This window comes from Megalopta genalis, chromosome 13, assembly GCF_051020955.1.
Source record: "Megalopta genalis isolate 19385.01 chromosome 13, iyMegGena1_principal, whole genome shotgun sequence".
Lineage (NCBI taxonomy): Eukaryota > Metazoa > Arthropoda > Insecta > Hymenoptera > Halictidae > Megalopta > Megalopta genalis.
This window is the reverse complement of record NC_135025.1, coordinates 3,048,343-3,069,142: the sequence shown is the minus strand read 5'-3', so window position 1 is coordinate 3,069,142 and position 20,800 is coordinate 3,048,343. Positions and strand designations below refer to the sequence as shown.

Sequence of the window (20,800 nt, the reverse complement as noted above, 5' to 3'; positions counted from 1 at the left end):
TCAGATAAGAAAGTCTCTACTGTACTTATATATGTATAATCCCCTCATTTCTTAATTATAATCTGTTTCATAGCAATTCTATACCTTCTAATTTTAATACAGAATGATTTAGAGATATGTATATATTTTTTACAGTGTGGATAATCTAAAAATCTACATAAATGTACGCATCTTAAGTATATTTAGAAATTTACATTTATTCATAGTAAAACATTATGACGCATCTACCTTACTCTTTGTACAGAATATTGTAATGTTAATTAGAGTTTTTTATAAAATAATAATATATTATTATTCAGGGAAAAATGATTTATTAGAACGATATTTTGCCAACTTGTGTCCATTAAAAAACGCATTGTTTTTATGCATTAACAAAACTTAACATTTCAGGTTGAACAATGATATTTTGAATTACACAAAAGAGGTAAGAGTTATACAAATAATAATACCTTTTAATATTTTAATATAAATGTTTAGAGCATCTTACATAATAATAAATTCTTTTTTTTTAAATATTTTGTAGTTTATGAAATTATAACAATGTATGTAGGTCGTTTACTGTCAATTGTTGGTATTTAAATAGTCTTTTTCGGATAGCTTTTTATAAAAGCTTGGATTTTAATATTTCATATACCATCTTGTTTCGAAAATATGGCATGTCCTGTTGAGTAAATGTAATTTTCTTATTCGCGCAAATGTATTCGGCAAACATACAAGAAAATACGCCACAATCGCTTCCATTCATTTGTTGTGGAATATTTTTGGCACACTCTAACTTCCAGTTGCTAGTATCATATGGTTGCTTTTTCTTGTCTAAGCTTTCATCCTCCAAATATTGTCGCAATGCTGATAAACATTTCATGTTATTACTACCCATACTGTCGTAATAACGTACGGATTTGTCTCTAAAATCAATTATTGACATACACCAATGAATATCTAGATGTATAGGAATAACTATAAGATCTTGTGCGAATATATCAATTTTTCTTGTCCATCGCTTGAGGGATGCATGTCCTCCTGAGATTAATTTCGGATAAAAAAATGTATTCATAGCATGTGCTTTTGGATATTTGTTATTGCTACTTCTGGCTATTAATAAATTCATGTAAAAATTAATTACTTCATCATTTAACCAATTCAAATCAGCCAAAGTATGAATATCTTTCCTTGTAATTCTAAGACCGAAACCTTCTATAAGGACTTCATCCGGTGGTCGGGGAATAAGAGCATTTTTTACTTCTTGCATCATTTCTTCTGTTAATGTAGGTAACAATGGCTCCTCATGTTCTCCTCTTTCATCGAGAACTGCCTCACATAATCGCATGGAACGAGCTAAATGTTCCTCCAAAGCAGCTTCTCGAGCTAAACGATTATGCTTAGATAACACACATGTCATTTTTTTTAGTTCTTCAGCTTCTTTATAACGCTGCTCTATACGCTCATTGTATCTTTTCGCTACTTGTGGAATAAAATCTTCCCTGATTACAGCTTTTGCAGCCAACTCATCTCTTAATGTATTTGTAATCATGCTTTCCATATGTTTAGTTAAGGCTGACTTTTCTGTATTAATATGTTTTCTAGGATACTGCGTTGTCTTACAAATGGAATGTACTGTATCTTCATCATTATTTTCTATAGTAGTAATTACCACTTCTTTGTTTTTTGTTTCTTTGTTTGTTGTATTCCAATGCATAGGTAACGTGTTCTTTTTCCTAGATATTTGGTGAACTTTAGAAGGAGGATTTAAAGAATCAGACTTCTCTAAATCTATTACTTCTACCACATCTGGTGTTGATTGTTTTTCTTCATATTTATCACATATAACGTGTATCCTGTGTGGAAGAAAGTTTTGCAGCAGTTCCTCATACTGATTTTTTTCTTTCAATCGATGAGTTTTATTTAAAGTTGAACATCGTTGACGAGTTTCGATGTTTTGCCCATCTTTGATTTTATTACCAAAGCAGCCCATGGTTAATTCATTGTAACACTGTTGAGGCTTTGGTAATGGAAAAGGTGGCGGGCAACACCTATACGATTTGTCCTTATTACATGTGCCATTTAATCTACTGGACGATTTAATGGGAGAGTGTTTATGTCTTGTTATAATGTGAGTATCATCACTGTCACTATCATCATTAATTTCATTAAGCTCTTCATCTACATTGATGGTTTCGTAATCACAACAATGTTTTTTCGGTGTCACAAATTCTTTTTCTATACTAAACGATACAGCTCTGCGTTTTCTTGGTGTCTCGTCCACCCAACCAAAAAACTTTTTCAAAAAGTCAAATATCAACATGATGATTATAGTAAGATGACTGTCTGCCGCACAGAGTCCAGAAATTTTTCACTGATATTGCCATCCAAAATTTGTACGTCCAATTAAATTGAGAGAGAGAAGTATTTACGTTTTACAACGATCTAAAAATAATACAAAATTTGTATTAACGATATAAAGTAAATAAAACATATTAATTACTATAAAAATCAATATTTTTACTTTAAATACTTACATTCCATTTATGTTTATAAATATATATATTTATATGTGTGTATATACATATAAGTATATATAAAGCAAATCATATATATATATATATTAATTTAAGGTATTCTAAATCTTTAAACATATAACTGTGTGGAGGTGCAGCTTTAAACGTTTAGATAATTGGAAATGGTATCCACTGTATGAAAATTATTATCTCAAATAACCTAAAATAATTGTTTGAAAATAGAATACTTAAGCCGAAATATAGAAGTATACATAAGTTATTAATCACGGTTGATAAATGTGATTACATGTAAACTATAACGTATACCTGTAAAGAGTATTCGTACATTGGACTTTATTTCTGGTATTATGTCAACACACACAGTAATTTTACATTTCAGAGTTCTCAGGAGAAATGGGCAAATTATACACGTCGCAAATTTCACATACAAATTTAAATATAGTAAGCAATAAACCGTGCGTTCAATTCCATTGGTATTAACGCAAAGTATGGATTGACAACTCCCGCGTATTTCAGGGTAAACTCACTCAATAAATTGCTTTCTTAATACGGTTAATGTGCCCACTACCGTGATGCATTAGTACTAAATAATTAATAGCGGGAATTTCAAAATATGTTCGTATATACCTTTTACTTATTCAAGTTTATAGCAGATCACTCTATGAGGCGCCAAAGATATTGCGATTACTGTTTTCATATAACGTAATTTTTTGTACAAGCAGATAGGAATAACGACACAGATTTTCTTCGTGAATGTAAGAACTCTTTATTCGCGTGTCTCTGTGGATGAGAACGAAATGACCTTCTTGTCCTTTCTTCTCTATCGACTTTGGTGAATGCGCTACCCTTAAACTAGACATACAACCTAAGAACTTACAATTAACTATGTTATCCCTATGTGACTATAGAGATTAATAAAATGACGACTATCTCGATTAGGGCGACATCACATAGTGATGTCACACTGCATACCTTGGTATTTTCACACTGTGACCGAACTCGAGATGTGTATTATATGTGGTATTAACTTTGAAATGATCAATCTTTAATAAATTGTTTATTTGGTAAAAACTGTGTTTAAAAGTTGTAACCAAAGAAACCACTTGTACACAAAGCGTAAAACTTGAAAAATAATAATATATCGATACATTTCTCTTAATTCATACAAAAATGAGCGATTATAACGTCATAACATCAGATTTTTTAAATTTGTCTATTACTAATTCTAATCAACAATATTATGTGGAACGAAGATTTCAGAAAGGTATCACGATCGATGAATTTAAGGTAAGAGTGTTATGTTTTTATTTTCATTATACTATAACGTTTACTATTATGTACCAATTTGTTACTTTATGACAGGGAAAATTGGAGCTTATCACTGGTGGTAATCCAGCTACAATGGTAGTTGAAGTATTTGATAAGAATGACAGATTAGTTTGTACATTAAACAATGGACAACAACTGTTAGGATCTTATCCTATTGACGATGGAATGCGAATACATGTAACATAAATTTTGTACTTCATTATTATTATTAAGAATTTCAGTATTTACTTATAAATTATAGTACAATAATAATAATGTAAGTATGTATCACATTTTAGGTAATTGATAATTTTTCACGCAATGAAGCAAATTTAAGTAATGTTGAAAAATTTGAGATATCTGAAGAAGAATATGCAAAAAGGACAGGTAAAATAGATAAAGATCTGTACGAATATTACATGTCATGTGTTATGTTTATCATAAAGTTCTATCATTTTGTGCCAATGTCAATACCTTTTGCCTAAAAATAGAAGGACAAAAGAAAAGATATTTAATACAGATACATAATTTGATAGTGTATATTTTTTCAATGTTTTAGATACTGTAAAAGCATTCTTAGAAAAAAATAAATTAGGAAAATACAACAAGGAAAAAGCAGAAAGAAAAGCAGAAGAAAAAAGACAAGAAGAAGCAGCTGAGGAAGCAGAAGCCAAGTTATGTCACGTTGGTGATCGTTGTGAAGTATGTGTACCAAACCAACCAAAAAGAAGAGCTACTATTATGTATGTTGGTAAGTAGTATACTTTGTGTTTAGCATAACTAAATTTATTTATGCTTTTAGTATAAAACTCATTTTATTTGTAGGAAAAACAGAATTTAAGGAAGGTTGGTGGATTGGTGTAAAATATGATGAACCACTTGGTAAAAATGATGGAACGTAAGATCATAATTAATTTGATATTTACCTATAATTTAATCTACATGTGTATATTTAATTTGGTGAAACTGTAGAACAGCTGCTTCCTTTCAGATTTTAATGAGCGTTGAATGTGTTATATGTATATGTGGAAACATTAGGCAAGCAGGCTGCTGACTCACGCATACGCGCTACCGCAATATGCACGTATAAACAAAATTCAACGTAGTAGTAGCGACAGTTTTTCTTTGATATCTCGGAAAATAAGCGCGTGCGTGCCATGTATTCATAGGAAAAGATTGATCAAAATGTTGAGATTTGTAACATATCCAACGTTCATCAAAATCGAGGAGGAAGTAATTATTCTACAGTTTGACCTTAATTTTGTATATTTTACATTGCAGTGTGAATGGTAAAAAATATTTCGAGTGTTCATCAAAATATGGTGGGTTCATAAAACCAATGCATATAAAAGTAGGGAATTTTCCAGAAGAAGAATTTGATCTGAATGAAGAACTTTAAAATATTTAAATTATTCTATCAATTTTGTTTCTAACATAGGATTCATAAAAATATGAAATCAGTACAATAGGAATGTTGCAATATTTAATACTTTCTCCGTTTTATTATATCTGGTCTCCAATTAACAGGATGTGTTTCTTCAGTCTGAAAATAATAATAAGAAATGTGATGTAAAAAGAATTTTGTACTTTGATTTTTATAAGATTAGATGGTAGGTAATAAATTATAATAAATTATACTTACAGCAGTATCATCTTCTTTATAAATTTTAATTGTTTTATCAGCTTCTGTTGTAATCATTCTGGTACCAGACATATCAAATGTAATACTAAATACTCCAGCTTCACTGTCCATTGAACCAGGTTGCACTGGTGCTTGCAAGCGTTGGAAATTGTATCTTATAAAATACACAAAAATGTTATAGATATAAACGTAGGATTTATAGTAAAAGGTTAACATTTAAGTATAGAAATTATATGAAATTTACCCTGTCCTCCAGTCCCAAAGGTGCATAGTGCCATTATCTGCACCAGAAACTAATACACCATCAGCATTTACAGCCAAACAATTAACTATAGCATTGTGACCAGATAAATTTTGTATAAACTTTCCTTCTGGACACTTCCACTGTTTAATATTATCTGGTGATGCTGAGGCAAACATGTATCTAATAAACAATACGGATTACATTGATAAAAGTATAAAAAGCAAAGCATTTACAAAACTATGTACATACATACAAATCATATATGTATACATATATATATAGATATATATACATACAATGATGGATGAAAGGTTACAGCTCTTACACTTTTCTTATGATTTGTTAAAGTAGCTCTAGATTTTCCAGCAGCTAAATCCCACAACCTTATAGTGCAATCATGACTTCCAGTAACAATCTAGTAAGAGAAGAGAAATGTATTTAAATGCTTTAGTCTTTAAAACTTTGGAAGTTCTTGATAAAAAATACCTGTGGTTCAACAGCTTGACAAATAACACTAGCAACTGTATTAGTGTGACCCGCCAGTGTATGTACATTGGCTTTAGTACGCATATCCCATACTCTTGCAGTGGAATCTCTACCAGCAGTTACTAATACATCTATGCTAGGATGTAATGCCATGGAGTACACTGCTGATAAATGACCATGATAATGTCTTATAACCTGGAGTAAACAAATAATTATAACTACATAACAGACATTGTTACATTATACTTTGTATATGTCTATTTAGTAACCTTATTATATTCAAGATCCCAGCATTTCACTTGTCTATCTTCTCCACAAGAAAATAAATATGGATGACGTTGAGAAAATGCTAATCCACGTACACTACTTATATGTCCAGTCAAGGAAACTTTTAGTTTACCACTTGCAAGGTCCCATATCTAAATTATTTACGTGAAAATAATGTAAAAAGTATACACTATTATATGAGATATTATAAGATATTATGAGATTTATTTAAGTAAAAAGAAATTTAAAAAATTACGTATTTCGTAATTATTGGTAAATGGAAAAATAACAAAAGATACAAAAACTTGCAAATACAACAAAAAAAATGAACAAAATAAAACAAAGTCTTACTTTAATAACTCTGTCGGCTGAGCCGGTAGCAAACCATTCATTTCCAGGTTCAACAGCACAACATCTTACCCAACCAAGATGCCCACTAATGACTCTATATAATTTCCATGGTGCATGCCATTTTGGTTTTGCCATAGAAGGGGTCTTTTTTTGTGGTATCATTACAATATTATTAACTGTATTTCCTCCTGCATTTGTTTGTGTAACAACTCCGTTGTTATTGTGTAAAGGATTATAAGGTACCATTGCATTACTATTATTTCCACCAAAGGATTCATCTGTACATGATATTTTTATATGTAACAAAAATCAGACTTGTATAAATAAAAATAATTGAAATACATACCACCAGGCGGTGGAGGATCAGAATTTTCATGTTCATTTTGCATTTTAGATAAATTATTAATTTTAACTCGTTCTAATATAGGTCCATAACAGTCTTTTGCTTTTAAAGATTTTTTCATTCTTAATCTGTATAAAAATAAAATATTATTTCAAAACTTCCATTGTTATTACTTCACAAATTTACTTACAGATTAGGATCCAACGGTGGCAAAGTACCTTGATTTAATAAGAACATGTCATGTGTTCTCTTTAAAGATCTAAAGACAAGAGTATGCACAGAATGTCTTTGAACATCCTACAAAAGAAGAAAGAAAAAGTTCTATGTTCACTTGTAATAGCAGTAAACTTCTTATCAAAAGACAAATTTACTGCTCCTTAAAAATTATTCTTAATAGTTATTGTAAGGAAAGAAGTATTATTTTTACCATTTCTGCAAATGAATGTTGTCCTTATTTAAATATATATTAAAAGAAAATCACTGAGAAAGTTACTTGTTGCTCTTTTAATTAAAATAAACGCAGTAACTTAGGAAACTCACATCAATATTCAAAATTGCTGTAGGTTTAATTCATGCATCATAATTTTTATGTAGGAAAATGTTTAAAAATGTAACTACAATTTTTAAATGTTTCAGTCAGGATTTTCAATTCATCAACACCAATCAACACAACACAGAACAGCACAACAAATGCAAAGGTTATGATTGTAACCTTGTAAAGTCCATGTTGATATGATGGAAGAAGGAGCGTCAGTGTGTAAGATTTGAAAAATTTCTATCTCAGCACCATCGACGGTGGAATGATGAACTTTTGGTAATTTGATGAGTTCGTGGACTACATACGGTGATTGATTAATATACGGACACTTTTTAAAATGTAATAACTTTTTTAGAACTGGACTAAACGATTTGAATTCTTTTTTAAATGGTAGAGGAACCAGTTCACTAGATCATAAGTAGAATGCTTTTTTTAAATTTAGTCATTGTCTAATAGACAATGAATAATACTTTTATCATATAAAAAAAATTCAAATCATTTAGTTCAGTTTTAAAAAAGTTATACCGTTTTTCAAGCATCCCTATTTATGTATACATACATTATATGTACACCATCAACATAACGAAATCAACATAAAATCATCTGAATGCGTGTATTAAATTAATGACTTAAAATTCATATCGTCATTGTACATTTAAGATAAAAGACACATAATTTGTATCTTACGTAAGATACTCTACGGCTGGAGAGCTTGCAAAACTTGAACTGTCACTGTATATATATATAATTTAATTGTGGTAGTGCGTGATTACTGTAGTGTTTCACTGTCACGTAAGGGAACTCAGTCTACAGCAGTAGACAGACAGTAACCTTATTCTACATATCTCTTATCTGCCATTAGAAAAAGTCATGTGACGTTTATGTGATACATTTTATTACCATGCATTGCCAGTTATTGAGAAATTGCTGACTAGTTAACCGACGTGTGCCCGATAGTATTGATTCAAAGTAGCAAATTCGGAAAGGTAGCCTGCTACCGCCTGATCGTTTAGGTTAAGTGTTTTGATATCGTATTTTGTTAATTATGCGTGCAACTATCGCAGTATTCTGCGTTTTTCTCGGCTGTTGTAGCAACGTTGTGTTCTTAGAACTTTTTGTAAAGTAAGTATGTTTTATTCAGATATAAAGCCCTACAATTTCTTGTAAATCACACGAGGAGGTTACATTCAAATAAAACTTGCATATCATTAACCATAAAGAAATCATGTTGTCTTGTTTCAGAGATGATCCTGGTGGTGGAAATTTGATCACGTTTTCACAATTCCTTTTTATATCGATAGAAGGTTTTATATTCACTTCAAAATGTGGAAATGTAAAACCCAGAATAGGATTAAAGGATTACCTTGTAATGGTAACTATGTTCTTTATTGCAAATGTTTGTAATAATTATGCATTCGACTTTAACATTCCTATGCCATTGCATATGATATTCAGAGCTGTAAGTAAACAAGCCTCGAAGTTATAAGCCCTTGATATGTATATGATATAAATATAATTAATGTTTCATATTTTTTTAGGGTTCTCTGATAGCAAATATGATTATGTGTGTTATTGTTTCAAAGAAGAGCTATACATTTAGCAAATATTTATCAGTGATTATGATTACTTTTGGAATTGCAATTTGTACACTTATCAGTGGTAAAGATATCAAATCGTTACGGGGTAAAAATGTAGAACATGTTCCTACAACTCCATGGGAAGATTTCTTTTGGTGGGCATTGGGAATATCATTAATGACAGTTGCATTACTTGTTTCTGCTAGAATGGGTATCCTTCAAGAGGAGTTACATAAAAAGTATGGAAAAAATCCAAAGGAGGCATTATATTACACGGTTTGTTGATACTTATATTAATATTCCTTTGACAATATGTAAACAAATTTGTAAAATGTTTATTAACTTTCCAGCATTTATTGCCCTTACCATTCTTTTTAACTTTGGCACCTAATATTTGGGATCATTTTACCTATGCAGTTAATTCAGAGCCATTAAGGGTATCGATGTTAGATATATATGTGCCAAAATTAATTCTGTTTCTTATAGGAAACGTACTTACGCAGTATCCTTTTACAAATATTTGAGTACTATTTCAATAGTAATAAATATACGACCTTAACAATTAATTTAGATATGTATGCATTAGTTCTGTTTATGTATTAACAGCAGAATGCTCATCGCTTACAGTGACGTTGGTAATAACATTAAGAAAATTTGTATCATTACTTTTCTCCATAGTATACTTTCGAAATCCTTTTACAATTTACCACTGGTTTGGTACAGTCCTAGTTTTTGTGGGGACAGTGATATTCACAGAAGTAGTACCAAAGATTAAAGAAAGTTTAAAAATTAAAGAGAAAAAGAAAGTCCAATAATAAATAATGCTACTAATGAAACAATTATATTTTATTCTAAATTAAATATTGTAATAAAAATGAATTTTGTATCATCTATTTTTGTAAATACTTGATGCATGTAGTTTATATGTCTTTTATTATTAATTTAGTTATTGAACTAATAAAAAGTACCATTTGTAATATTAATTAAAAACTACACTTTAATTTAGCCTTGATTACAAAGTTATAATGCATGGCAGCAGAATCATACAGGGTGTCCCAAAAATGTCTCGCAATCTGAAATTCCTGAGGTCAAGTAACTTTTTCTTTGGCGAAAATGCAACCCGCGGCTTTGTTTATAAGTTATTAATGAAAAACAGTGACCAATGAGACGCGAGTTTGGGAGCTAAATGGTGGTAGTGCCAGTGAGCATAATCCGGCTTCGCTCTATGACGCGGGAAGAAGGGAGTTAGGGAGCTACCAATCTCTCATCAAAGTCCCTAGGCGTCTCAGGAAAGGTTTTTGGATATTTCTCAAAAAAGAAATAGCGAGAAATTAAAACTAATTGGTGAGCAATTATGGGCAATTAAAGAACAATTTTTTGAGCTATGTTTCATTAATATTGGTTACTATCGTGAGCCAGTTCATACGGGTCCCTTTGTTTGCCCATATTGAAGGTCAGTGGCTACACTGGTTCACAGACTCATACTTTATCTGGAAAAATCTGTAGCTATTTCCATTGTCACATTGATAAGTATCAATAGTATAATATACCCAACAATTATATACGTGTTTACATATTCGTGTTTATGTCTTATCGGGAATAGTAAATATGTTCTCGACAGGTAAAATTTGTGTTTAAATATTTATAATATTGTATGTATGTAACACCGAAAGTGTGATTTATAAAAGAAAATTCTTTAAGATAATGGAACAAAGGACGAAGCAAAATTTCTTCAGCCACTAAAAAATGATAGTGGCGATCTGAGCAAAAGCTGGTGCTGCTGGCGATCCAAATTCTTAAATTTTCTAAAATACGAAGATGAGTCTGAAATATGCAAAAACAGTTGGGGGAATTATCTTTTAATGTTTATTGGTCCAATAGGACAGGAAGCTTATAAAATTATATCTACAAATGACGTGTCACTTAAAGATAACTTTAATGCTTTACTTTTGAAGTTTGACATATACTTTATTTATAAATCTAAAAAATTACAGCCAAATGAAAATATAAATGAATATGTTAATGATTTAAAGGTATAATACTTGGATAATTTATAACAATACGATAATTGTAAAATTTATAAATAATTACAATAAAAATATTTGTCTTTCAGAAACTTGCTACAGATAGCAATCATCCAGATATTGATTGTATTGTAAAAGAAAAATTGATTAATGATATTACAACAGCTGGGCATAATGCTGAGATGGAGACATATTTAAGATCATTAACCTTAAGTGAAATTACTTCGGAATTGGCGACATTTCAAAATTTTAAGAAAGATCATTGCAAAATTGATGTTCCCAAGAAAACTGTTAAACAGAGGATTATAATTGATTGTATCAGATGTGGAAAACGACACACACACAATAATTGTCCTGCTCATGGAAAACAATGTGATACTTGTAAAAAATTTAATCATTTCACAGAGAACTGTAAATCTAGTACCAAGTTTGTTGAAAACTGCTCGAAATGTGGAACTAATCATAAACAAATTGAGTGTCCAGCTTTTGGTTATACATGTTGCAAATGTGGTAAGAGTAACCATTACTCCTGGAAATGTCAAATGCCTGTAATAAAAAATTGTCCCAGATGTGGAACTGATCACGCAAAATCATTGTGCCCTGCACAAGGAAAAGTATGTACTAAGTGTAACAAGCCTAATCACTTTGAGATAAAGTGTATTAGTAAATAATACTTTGTATTTCAATGAACAAACTGCATTGAAAATATTAAAAAGAAAGAGTAGAATTAGCATTAATACTAGATTTATGAAACCTGTTAAAATGGCTATAATAAGTATATATTTGTTATTTATGTAAAGCAATATAAAACAGTCTCCAGTAGAGAGAGAGAGTTAAGTAGTAGTATCAAAGTTAGTATAATATTCTTAGAAGTATTATTATAATAAAAGTTTATTTTTACAAACTAACATAACAAAGAATTAATATAAATGCAATGTTAAATAAAAAATTAAATAATTTCACCAATTTTGTTGACCCTGAAGTATATTATCAGACGATAATTATGAACAACCTTTTTTGTTTTTAAAAATGTCGATTTGCAATATTTCCCGCTTATAACGCTTATATATATATAAATATATATAAATGTATATAATCACAATTTTGTACAATCATCTTACTTTTCTATATTCTTTGTACTGTATAGTTTCCTCTCTTGGCTTAGTCTTATTTTCAGTCTTTATGTTTACTTCCTTTTTACCTATTTTTGCCTACTTTCAACTATTGTACCACAGCATTTTCTACAGAGTCGGTAATTCAGACCCTGAGACAAAAAAAAGCATTGCATGTAATGTCTGCACGGTTCCTAAGTGTGTGTCTGTGGTTAGGCCCTCTGTCAAAATTATCAATAAAATAGAAAATATTGTTATCTACATCTGCCACATGAGTGTGGCAAACGAAATCGAAACGATACGTTTCGCGAAGGTTTGCCACCGATTTGGCAACAAATGCGAACCAAACTTTGAGTCTTGTCACGAAATTGACATACATTTCCCAGTAAATTATAAATACCAAGTGTTTCATATGTATTTGGTCGAATAGTATGCTGTCTACACCGTTTCCGCATGGATTGCCGATAGAAAAAAAATATTTGTCAAAAGTTTTGACTTCTCACATAATTTTATGTATGAAGTAGTTCATTATTTATTCTTAAGTCTCATGAATTGAATTGAGATCATTGACTGTCTTTTATTACATATTTCATAGAAATGCCTTAACGAATGCTAAGGCCTCGCACAATAATATTCTTAATTTATACAAATACTAGGGGTGTGCGAGACCAGATTCTTTCTTTCAGGATTCCCGAGAATCGGTTCTGGTTTGTTCATATATTGCTAAAGACTATGCATAGTCAAACTAATCTATATTATAGATAGATGACAAAACAATATTGAAAGATTTCGTACAGTATCAGAAATCTTGAATTTTCTCGGGAATCCCGAATTTTTTGGGATCTCATCCCGTCCTGATCCGCGTCTTTCTGTTCCATCCAAAGCATCGGGTTTCAGAAATTCCCGCACACTTTTAATATATACAAAATATCTATTTTGATACATTAAATTTAACTTTTCTCCATTTTATCCAATGCTTATTACAATATTGTTGTATTTATACAGTACTGTAATGCTATCTTCAAATATTTTACAATGTTTTTCAAGTAATATTCACCAAACATAAGCAATAGCTGATTTGAAAGTATATTTATATTTAAAATGCTAAGAACCAAATTGACTAAAAAACAAAGCTATAGCAGGGTCTTCACATTCACATGTAATTAATACATCTCGAAACTTATCTAAAATCTGTAATATTTGAGACCTACGTATATTTTCTAAATACATAATTTCTTCCAAGTGATGCCCTCCATTAAAATATCCAAGACGACAGAGTTTGTCAAGTAATTTCCTGTCATCAGAAGGAATATCATAATCTTCTGATTGATAATTATATATACCATTTTCTTTATGAAGATTTAATAATAATTCTTCTTTCATATCAGTTGAAGTTCCTTTTGAAGTGTCATTCAAATTTCTTGTACTGCCACTTTCGGTGATTTCTTTTATGTTATAATTAGTTTCATCCTTTAAATCCTTCAGAAAACAAATCTTTAATTAATAATGTTTTATAAATATATTACTTCTTAAACTTACCAGAGGTATTCGACCATGTACAGTTGGCATGTACTGCACATATGTGTGCAATTGTAAAAGCAAATGATTTTTTAATAACCATATTATTATTTTTACTAATTGCGTTTGTTGTTGCGATTGATTCAAAGGATTCAATTTTTGACTTATCGACGTTGGCAATGAAAAATCACTAATAACCTACATGAAGTGATAATTAAATTTTAATTTTATGTTTATACACATGTAATAATAAGCTTTCTCATACTGACTTGTAAAAGACATAGCCCTGGAAATTCTTCAGAAAATGCCTCTAGTAATTGATTTGTGATAACAGCATCTGGTGATATAACATACACGTTGCTTTCACAAAGGGGATAAATTATAGTAGCTTTGGCCCAGTAAACTAGATGACCGGTTAATTGAAAAACTTGAGTAAGCGTAAGGTCAGAATCAGCAGCTAAAGTTTGCAAACTTTTCAATGGACTGTACATCTGAATAAGACATTTAAGAGCTGGAGAAGAATCTATAGGAAGCGTATCCAACAAGTTTAATGGCTCAATAAGTAATAATAAACCATGATATGGTCTTAAACTATTTAAACATCTGTAATAGAATTATATATAATAATAAGTAATAAGTCACTTTAATTTTTAAAAATTGTAATTTAATTTAATACTAGCCTATCTATTATTTCTGGATTAATAACAAATCCTTTCTTATGGGATTGATGAACTTTTTGTGGTAGGCAGAAACGAACTTGAATCCATTTATTGATCATAATATTAATAATTCCAGAAGTACTGAGACTATTGAACACAGATTTTAAATCACGTGCAAGTAAGCTTCTTTGCAATATTAATTCGTACGGTGATTCATCGCAATCACTTTCACCTTCCGATCTAAACATGGGTATAACAAAGTTTTATTATCCTCTTTTTAAATTTCTTTTTTTTTTTTAGTTAAAATCAACAATATCCCATATACCTAGTAGCAACTTCGTCATGAGTAGAAACCATAATTTTGATTTCTTCTGTTAAAAATCCACATCTTTTTTCTTCGTGCCTCAATGCTATACCTAATCTAAAATGAGTTGTATATAAGAATTCCTATGTTTCAATTGCTTCAATAATCATAAGATGTTACAAACCTTTTACTTAAATCGTAATAACATTTTACTATAGAGTGACTTGCTTGTGCAGGAAGGGCAAAGACTATATTAAATAGCATAGAAGAATTTACTTCTTTTAATCCACGAGATGGAACGAGAGTTGGGTGTCCAACAAAGCGAACATCGTTTACTTTTAATTCAAACTTCTGTTCACACAATTCTGGTTTAACAGCAAATAACGTTGACAAGACTTCATCGGTTACTCCAGTTAAATTTCCATTGCTTACGTTGGAGGTTGAGAAAGGTAAAGACTATTAAAAAATGTAGTAAATATTAAATTACTGCATATGTTTAGGGAATACATAGCCATATACATTTATACTTTGTATTCTTTAGTATTTATTGAACACCGAATAAACATTACACTATTAGAATATTTTGTAAAGCTGACCTGTAATGAATCTTCTGCTATAGTTAAAGAATAAGGGTTTTTTCTTTTTGTACACTGATTGGAATCTCGTATGTGTTTGGCTATATGTGGATAACGAAACAAGAGTCTATCACCTTTGCTGTCACTTTTCACAAGAATTGTACTTAATGGATTTATTTCCATAATTCCTTATCAATATAAAGATTATGTTACAATTCACTGTCCTCATTAAACGTAATTTACCAAAATATGTATGCTATGCTTGAGTTTAATTAACAATAAAATATTGATAAGTAAATTTAATATATTTAGTATAAATGAAACCTTCTTTCGTATTGCAAAATTAACAACACCTCAATCGCAAATATGTACAAAGTGTCGTCAGAAGCACACAATTGATGTTATACCGAACTATACAAAAAAAATTAGTAAGTAATTTCTTGGGTCTACAAATTCACTTTAACTACTAAAAAAGAAAAAATGTGATAAATTCTTTATTGCAACAAACATATTAGTTATTTAAATTTTAAAATCAAGATTTGTCAGCTCGGTGTAAGAATGCAGTGAAGTAAGATATGAAGATTTTCTATCTCAGCGCCGTCAACGGTGGAGTGATGAAATTTTAGTAATTTGACGTCAATGGCTGCTGATGACTGCCATATTGGATATATTAACAGCCGTATGAAGATTTTAATAACAAGTTTCTTAGTTACGATACATTTCCGCAGAAAAAGATCTTTATTTCCGCGATACACGTGTCAAAACGAAGCATTGGTGTATAATACATGTAATTTCGCGTCCCGTCACTTTGCTAGGAATATACCTTTATTTTTACATGTATAGTGACAAATATTGTTTGTAAGAAATTTTAATCATGACATAAATTATATAATGAAGTTGCAAAGAAGTTAATGAAGTCGAATAAACATAATTTATTACCAATTTTAATATCTTTATGTTATGAAGTGAAGTATGACTTGAATGCACATAAATTGTAACATGGAAGCAAAGTGAAATCAACATGTCATTTCCAATAAGAACGTCACGTAAAATAAATAAATTTTCATACCAAAATCAAAACGTGTTTATGATATGCTTGTTAACATTTACATTATTTATAATTCTAATTACAACATATCATATTTTGAAGTTTGGAAGTACCCAAAAACATTCTGTACATAATGCTATAAGCATTAATGACTTAAATTTTTTTCATACACAAATGCTAGATGTAGATTCCTTGGTAGGAGATACTACAAATCTTTCTTGTACATATTTTGGTTGTTTTAATGTTTATCGATGTGGCAGTCAAGGAAATAAACTTTTAATATATGTTTATCCACCAAAAGTGTATGTGGATACTTCAGAAAGACCTATAACCAGTCAGATGACAAAAGAATTTTATCAAATTTTGAGTACTATTATTTCAAGTAAATTTTATACACCAAATCCATACGAAGCGTGTATATTTATTCCTTCGATTGATACATTGAATCAGAACAGATTAAAGTTACATGAAGTTTCAAAAGCCTTAAAGGCTTTACCATTGTAAGTTTTCTTTCATTCTTTATTTAATTAATGTATTATATTTATAAGATAATGCAATGGATTTATCAGAACTATAGTATATGTATACCATTGTTTTTATTTGTTTTAATATCTATTGGGAACTATTCATTGAACATTTACATGAACACAGGTTCCATTTACATAAACATATAAATATATGATTAATATCCTCTAATAAATATTATTTACTGTATGCAATAATAAATAGTAATTGTATCATATTTTCAAAATTTCAGCTGGAATAATGGTGAAAATCATCTTATATTTAATATGGTTCCTGGGAATGTACCAGATTACAATACAATCATTGATGTACCCATTGGAAAAGCAATGATTGCAGGTGCAGGAATGTCATCTTTAACATATAGACCTGGTTTCGACATTAGTTTACCAGTGTATAGTTCCTTCATAAACAATCTTAAACCTACTTTGAATAATACAAGGTAATAAATCCTAAATATATATAAACTATAATAGTAAATTTTGTAAACTTGATCATGGAAACAACACATATTATTGTCACATAATATGGTGACAATAATTTTGTGATGGGTGGAGGCATTCTATGTAAGAAAAAGGAGTAACATTTGTTTGAAGCACTTTCTGTAAGAGTTTTAGTTTCTATAATATCAAGGAATACAGATACAACATTATCGATATTATATAATACTTTTGATAACGTACACTGACTTTGTAATGAAGATGTTCAAGTTTGTATCTATGTCCCTTGATATGATAAAAACTAAAGCTCTTACAAAAAACTGGAGCTTTTATCTCCATTGTTAAAGATAAATTCATATGTAACCTGTTTTAAATGCCCCACTCTGTATATAAAGTGTGTCTCATTTGAAGTAATGCACGTAATATATCCCAAAGTTTATATGACCTTGAACGATTCGTTTACATGAAAAAAATATAGAGTTTCTTAAAAAAATAGCAATATTTGGTATCTTTTGAAATGAATTATAGAATATAAATTTTGGAGTATAATCGAGTGCATTACTTCAAATGGGACACCCTATATATTTCGTTCAAATAATATTCTGTTTTAATTGTTTATGTTGTTTTTAGGATTTGGTTAGCTATTTCGTCACAAATTAATATTAATTCTGCTTTTGAACAAGATTTATTAGAAATAAAAGCTATATCACCAAAAGATATTTTGATATTAGGTCCATGTATACATTATAATTCTGTTAATGCGACAGTGCGATGTGCTGGAGAAGATTGGTATAAATATCCAAACGTTCTTCAAGTATGTTAAATGTTTTAAGCGTGCCACCTAAATTACCTCTTAAGTTTTTGTTACATGGAGGAATACTGATTGTAAGACATATTAGTAAATGCCAGTGATATTTGCTGATGTATTTGGCTAATTTTTATTCAAAATTTATCTATACTGTAATTTCTTTGAGTAGCATATTATACAGAATAAAACTCAAACAGACCTTTTAGTCGATAAGTAATTTGGGCGGTACACTTTACGTGAATTATAACGTGTTTTAACAAATTTTATTATAATGAAAAAATTTTTTTCCTGATAACTTCATCAAAAGTTTTCATTTTAGACTGCAACATTTTGTCTAGTTATTCGTGGAGCAAGACTGGGTCAGAGTACACTTCTAGAATGTATGGCAGCAGGAAGTATACCTGTAATTATAGCTGATTCACTTGTAATGCCATTTTATGATGTAATTGATTGGAGCAGGTAAATGATAATCATCTTATCTTAATTGCTATATATAAAGTAAAGATATTTGATAGTATTATACAGAATAAGTGACCGTTTTTTTCATGTAGAGCTACTATATTTGTATCGGAAGCGGATATATTGTCAATAATGTCGGTTTTGAAAAAAGTATCGCCACAGCGAATTATAGAACTTCAAGAGCAAGGATCATGGCTTTATCAAAAATATTTTAAATCAATAGAGAAGATAACAGAAACAACATTAGAAATACTTGCAGACCGTGTATTTCCATATTTAGCTAGAGATTATATATTTTGGAACGTACCTCCCCATAAAGAAAGTATAAACATATTAATTAGTACAAAAGCATGCGATTTTATCAAAATAATTATATTCTTGCTATTTATATAGGACATTACGTCACCGCTATCTTTACCAGTCACTGCACCAAAAACTCGAGGATTTACCGCTGTAATTTTGACTTACGATAGATTGGAATTACTATTTCTTTTGATTAATAAACTTGTTAAAGTTCCAAGTTTGTCTAAAGTTCTAGTAATATGGAATAATCAGCACAAAGATCCTCCACATTGTAACTATGGTTTACCAATAATACATTCATATTAAACATATAAATAGCAAAATAATGCATAAAATTATATATATTGCAGCATCCAAATGGCCAAAATTGAGCAAACCACTAAAAGTTATACAAACAAAGGAAAATAAATTATCTAACAGATTTTATCCATACAATGAAATTGAAACTGAAGCCATTCTATCGATAGATGATGATATTATAATGTTGACAGCAGATGAAGTAGAATTTGCTTATGAGGTTTTTTCATTACAGACACATATAAGCTAAGGCATCTACTAAACGAACACCTACATATCATTACTGTTAATACAGATATATGCAGTAATTGTTTAAGTCAATATCAAACTGTTTGTTTAATATATCTCGAAGTAATAGAAATATTTAGGTGTTCTCCTCTTCTGTGTATCTTGTCTTATATAATATTCAGATAAAATTTGAAGATAATACTGAAAAAAATTATAGGTGTGGAGGGAATTTCCAGACCGAATTGTTGGGTTCCCATCTCGAATTCATATGTGGGATAACGGCACCAATTGTTGGAAATATGAAAGCGAGTGGACCAATAGTATTTCTATGGTTTTAACCGGAGCTGCATTTCATCATAAAGTAATACGCATGTGACTTATTATTTAAAAAATGTAGTATCCAATCAATTTTTATTTCAGATTCCTAAATTGCAGTCTATATCTAACCGAGATATAATAATTCCAATTTGAAAAATCCCATTTTGCTGTAAATTCTCCTTTTGATTTGCCGATATACCCGAATATAAATATCTTAGCGAAGTAAAAGCATAATCATTTTAATTTTATCTTTATGATATATATTTGAGATTACGTTAACGTATTATTAATATTTTAGTATTGGAGTTACATGTACACAACTGCTATGCCAGGTGACATAAAGGAATGGGTTGACGAACATATGAATTGCGAAGATATAGCTATGAACTTTTTAGTAGCAAATATTACAGGCAAACCACCAATAAAAGTATATATAATAAGATTTCATAAATATTCATTGTCACGAGGTTTCGATATGTTATAATTTATTTTTTTTTCTATTGCAGGTAACACCAAAGAAAAAGTTTCGATGTCCAGAATGTACGAATACCGAAATGCTTTCAGCAGACTTGACACACATGGTAGAACGCACGCAATGCATTAATAGATTCTCTTCAATATATGGATCAATGCCGTTAGAATCGGCTGAATTTCGTGCAGATCCAGTCTTATTTAAAGATGTATTTCCAGAAAAGCTCAAACGATTCAATGATATCGGAAGTTTGTAAATATTTTGTTATTTTGATATTGTTATTTTACAAGAATATTTTGGTATTATTTAATCAATATACTGCAAAAGTATATACTATTATAGAGTGTTCAAATGTTTTCGTTACCCACTATAAATATTGCGATAACGACGCGGGGGAGGATTATAGTGCCGACAATTTGGTGATCGGATTCCTTGGATAAG

The 20,800-nt window shown here is 30.0% G+C and overlaps 7 protein-coding genes across 11 annotated transcripts; 4 read left to right on the top strand and 3 right to left on the bottom strand.

Moving 5' to 3' along the window:
- Positions 1-177: 177 nt before the first annotated feature.
- On the bottom strand, positions 178-3,042 carry LOC117224127 (sentrin-specific protease 1). Of its 3 annotated transcripts, none has more exons than XM_076526084.1 (3): positions 2,823-3,042; positions 2,517-2,715; positions 178-2,424 (listed from the first exon to the last, which is right to left on the bottom strand). In XM_076526084.1, exon 3 carries the CDS (start codon positions 2,300-2,302, stop codon positions 602-604), a length of 1,701 nt encoding a protein of 566 aa, XP_076382199.1. In that variant the 5' UTR covers positions 2,303-2,424; positions 2,517-2,715; positions 2,823-3,042; the 3' UTR covers positions 178-601. The 3 variants fall into 3 exon arrangements, with proteins under 3 accessions (XP_076382199.1, XP_076382200.1, XP_076382201.1); XM_076526085.1 differs by having other exon boundaries at positions 2,842-3,042; XM_076526086.1 differs by lacking the exon at positions 2,517-2,715.
- A 445-nt stretch (positions 3,043-3,487) lies between these two features.
- Positions 3,488-5,473, top strand: TBCB (tubulin-binding cofactor B). Its single transcript, XM_033477028.2, has 6 exons — positions 3,488-3,803; positions 3,879-4,022; positions 4,124-4,211; positions 4,384-4,575; positions 4,650-4,722; positions 5,106-5,473. Exons 1-6 carry the CDS (start codon positions 3,687-3,689, stop codon positions 5,221-5,223), a joined length of 732 nt encoding a protein of 243 aa, XP_033332919.2. The 5' UTR covers positions 3,488-3,686; the 3' UTR covers positions 5,224-5,473.
- On the bottom strand, positions 4,724-7,924 carry Tango4 (transport and golgi organization 4). Of its 2 annotated transcripts, none has more exons than XM_033477026.2 (10): positions 7,585-7,924; positions 7,348-7,454; positions 7,161-7,285; positions 6,815-7,092; positions 6,466-6,615; positions 6,197-6,391; positions 6,007-6,125; positions 5,711-5,890; positions 5,467-5,620; positions 4,724-5,367 (listed from the first exon to the last, which is right to left on the bottom strand). In XM_033477026.2, exons 1-10 carry the CDS (start codon positions 7,585-7,587, stop codon positions 5,308-5,310), a joined length of 1,371 nt encoding a protein of 456 aa, XP_033332917.2. In that variant the 5' UTR covers positions 7,588-7,924; the 3' UTR covers positions 4,724-5,307. The 2 variants fall into 2 exon arrangements, with proteins under 2 accessions (XP_033332917.2, XP_033332918.2); XM_033477027.2 differs by having other exon boundaries at positions 7,698-7,924.
- Positions 7,925-8,388: 464 nt separating this feature from the next.
- Positions 8,389-10,165, top strand: Efr (ER GDP-fucose transporter). The gene is made up of 5 exons (XM_033476897.2): positions 8,389-8,817; positions 8,938-9,154; positions 9,234-9,548; positions 9,623-9,774; positions 9,844-10,165. The coding sequence occupies exons 1-5, from the start codon at positions 8,741-8,743 to the stop codon at positions 10,085-10,087; spliced, it is 1,005 nt and encodes a 334-aa protein (XP_033332788.1). The 5' UTR covers positions 8,389-8,740; the 3' UTR covers positions 10,088-10,165.
- Positions 10,166-10,312: 147 nt separating this feature from the next.
- LOC117224163 (uncharacterized) lies at positions 10,313-12,262 on the top strand. The gene is made up of 3 exons (XM_033476898.2): positions 10,313-10,893; positions 10,974-11,305; positions 11,386-12,262. The coding sequence occupies exons 1-3, from the start codon at positions 10,881-10,883 to the stop codon at positions 11,965-11,967; spliced, it is 927 nt and encodes a 308-aa protein (XP_033332789.1). The 5' UTR covers positions 10,313-10,880; the 3' UTR covers positions 11,968-12,262.
- Positions 12,263-12,915: 653 nt separating this feature from the next.
- Positions 12,916-16,035, bottom strand: Nprl3 (GATOR complex protein Nprl3). Its single transcript, XM_033476896.2, has 7 exons — positions 15,486-16,035; positions 15,074-15,345; positions 14,911-15,006; positions 14,607-14,825; positions 14,196-14,529; positions 13,948-14,124; positions 12,916-13,887 (listed from the first exon to the last, which is right to left on the bottom strand). Exons 1-7 carry the CDS (start codon positions 15,645-15,647, stop codon positions 13,513-13,515), a joined length of 1,635 nt encoding a protein of 544 aa, XP_033332787.1. The 5' UTR covers positions 15,648-16,035; the 3' UTR covers positions 12,916-13,512.
- An 85-nt stretch (positions 16,036-16,120) lies between these two features.
- On the top strand, positions 16,121-20,698 carry sotv (exostosin glycosyltransferase sotv). Of its 2 annotated transcripts, none has more exons than XR_013034720.1 (10): positions 16,121-17,012; positions 17,270-17,476; positions 18,105-18,288; positions 18,602-18,741; positions 18,834-19,061; positions 19,137-19,315; positions 19,395-19,561; positions 19,787-19,930; positions 19,990-20,109; positions 20,186-20,302. XR_013034720.1 is itself a non-coding variant. In XM_076526083.1 (10 exons), exons 1-10 carry the CDS (start codon positions 16,486-16,488, stop codon positions 20,613-20,615), a joined length of 2,127 nt encoding a protein of 708 aa, XP_076382198.1. In that variant the 5' UTR covers positions 16,126-16,485; the 3' UTR covers positions 20,616-20,698. The 2 variants fall into 2 exon arrangements, 1 of the variants encoding a protein (XP_076382198.1); XM_076526083.1 differs by lacking the exon at positions 19,990-20,109 and adding an exon at positions 20,394-20,698 and having other exon boundaries at positions 16,126-17,012; positions 20,186-20,314.
- Positions 20,699-20,800: the final 102 nt, after the last annotated feature.

Coding starts and splice junctions, on each gene's coding strand:
- LOC117224127 (XM_076526084.1), bottom strand. CDS start 2,302: ATGTTGATATTTGACTTTTTGAAAAAGTTTTTTGGTTGGGTGGACGAG.
- TBCB (XM_033477028.2), top strand. CDS start 3,687: ATGAGCGATTATAACGTCATAACATCAGATTTTTTAAATTTGTCTATT. Junction 3,804..3,878: donor TCACGATCGATGAATTTAAG/GTAAGAGTGTTA, acceptor ACTTTATGACAG/GGAAAATTGGAGCTTATCAC. Junction 4,723..5,105: donor CTTGGTAAAAATGATGGAAC/GTAAGATCATAA, acceptor TTTACATTGCAG/TGTGAATGGTAAAAAATATT.
- Tango4 (XM_033477026.2), bottom strand. Junction 6,126..6,196: donor GTCAAGCTGTTGAACCACAG/GTATTTTTTATC, acceptor TTCTCTTACTAG/ATTGTTACTGGAAGTCATGA. Junction 5,621..5,710: donor CTTTGGGACTGGAGGACAGG/GTAAATTTCATA, acceptor GTATTTTATAAG/ATACAATTTCCAACGCTTGC.
- Efr (XM_033476897.2), top strand. CDS start 8,741: ATGCGTGCAACTATCGCAGTATTCTGCGTTTTTCTCGGCTGTTGTAGC. Junction 8,818..8,937: donor TTCTTAGAACTTTTTGTAAA/GTAAGTATGTTT, acceptor GTCTTGTTTCAG/AGATGATCCTGGTGGTGGAA. Junction 9,549..9,622: donor AGGAGGCATTATATTACACG/GTTTGTTGATAC, acceptor TTAACTTTCCAG/CATTTATTGCCCTTACCATT.
- LOC117224163 (XM_033476898.2), top strand. Junction 11,306..11,385: donor AATATGTTAATGATTTAAAG/GTATAATACTTG, acceptor TTTGTCTTTCAG/AAACTTGCTACAGATAGCAA.
- Nprl3 (XM_033476896.2), bottom strand. CDS start 15,647: ATGGAAATAAATCCATTAAGTACAATTCTTGTGAAAAGTGACAGCAAA. Junction 14,530..14,606: donor AATCCAGAAATAATAGATAG/GCTAGTATTAAA, acceptor ATTCTATTACAG/ATGTTTAAATAGTTTAAGAC. Junction 14,125..14,195: donor CAGGGCTATGTCTTTTACAA/GTCAGTATGAGA, acceptor CACTTCATGTAG/GTTATTAGTGATTTTTCATT.
- sotv (XM_076526083.1), top strand. CDS start 16,486: ATGTCATTTCCAATAAGAACGTCACGTAAAATAAATAAATTTTCATAC. Junction 17,477..18,104: donor CCTACTTTGAATAATACAAG/GTAATAAATCCT, acceptor TGTTGTTTTTAG/GATTTGGTTAGCTATTTCGT. Junction 19,062..19,136: donor AACGTACCTCCCCATAAAGA/AAGTATAAACAT, acceptor ATTTATATAGGA/CATTACGTCACCGCTATCTT.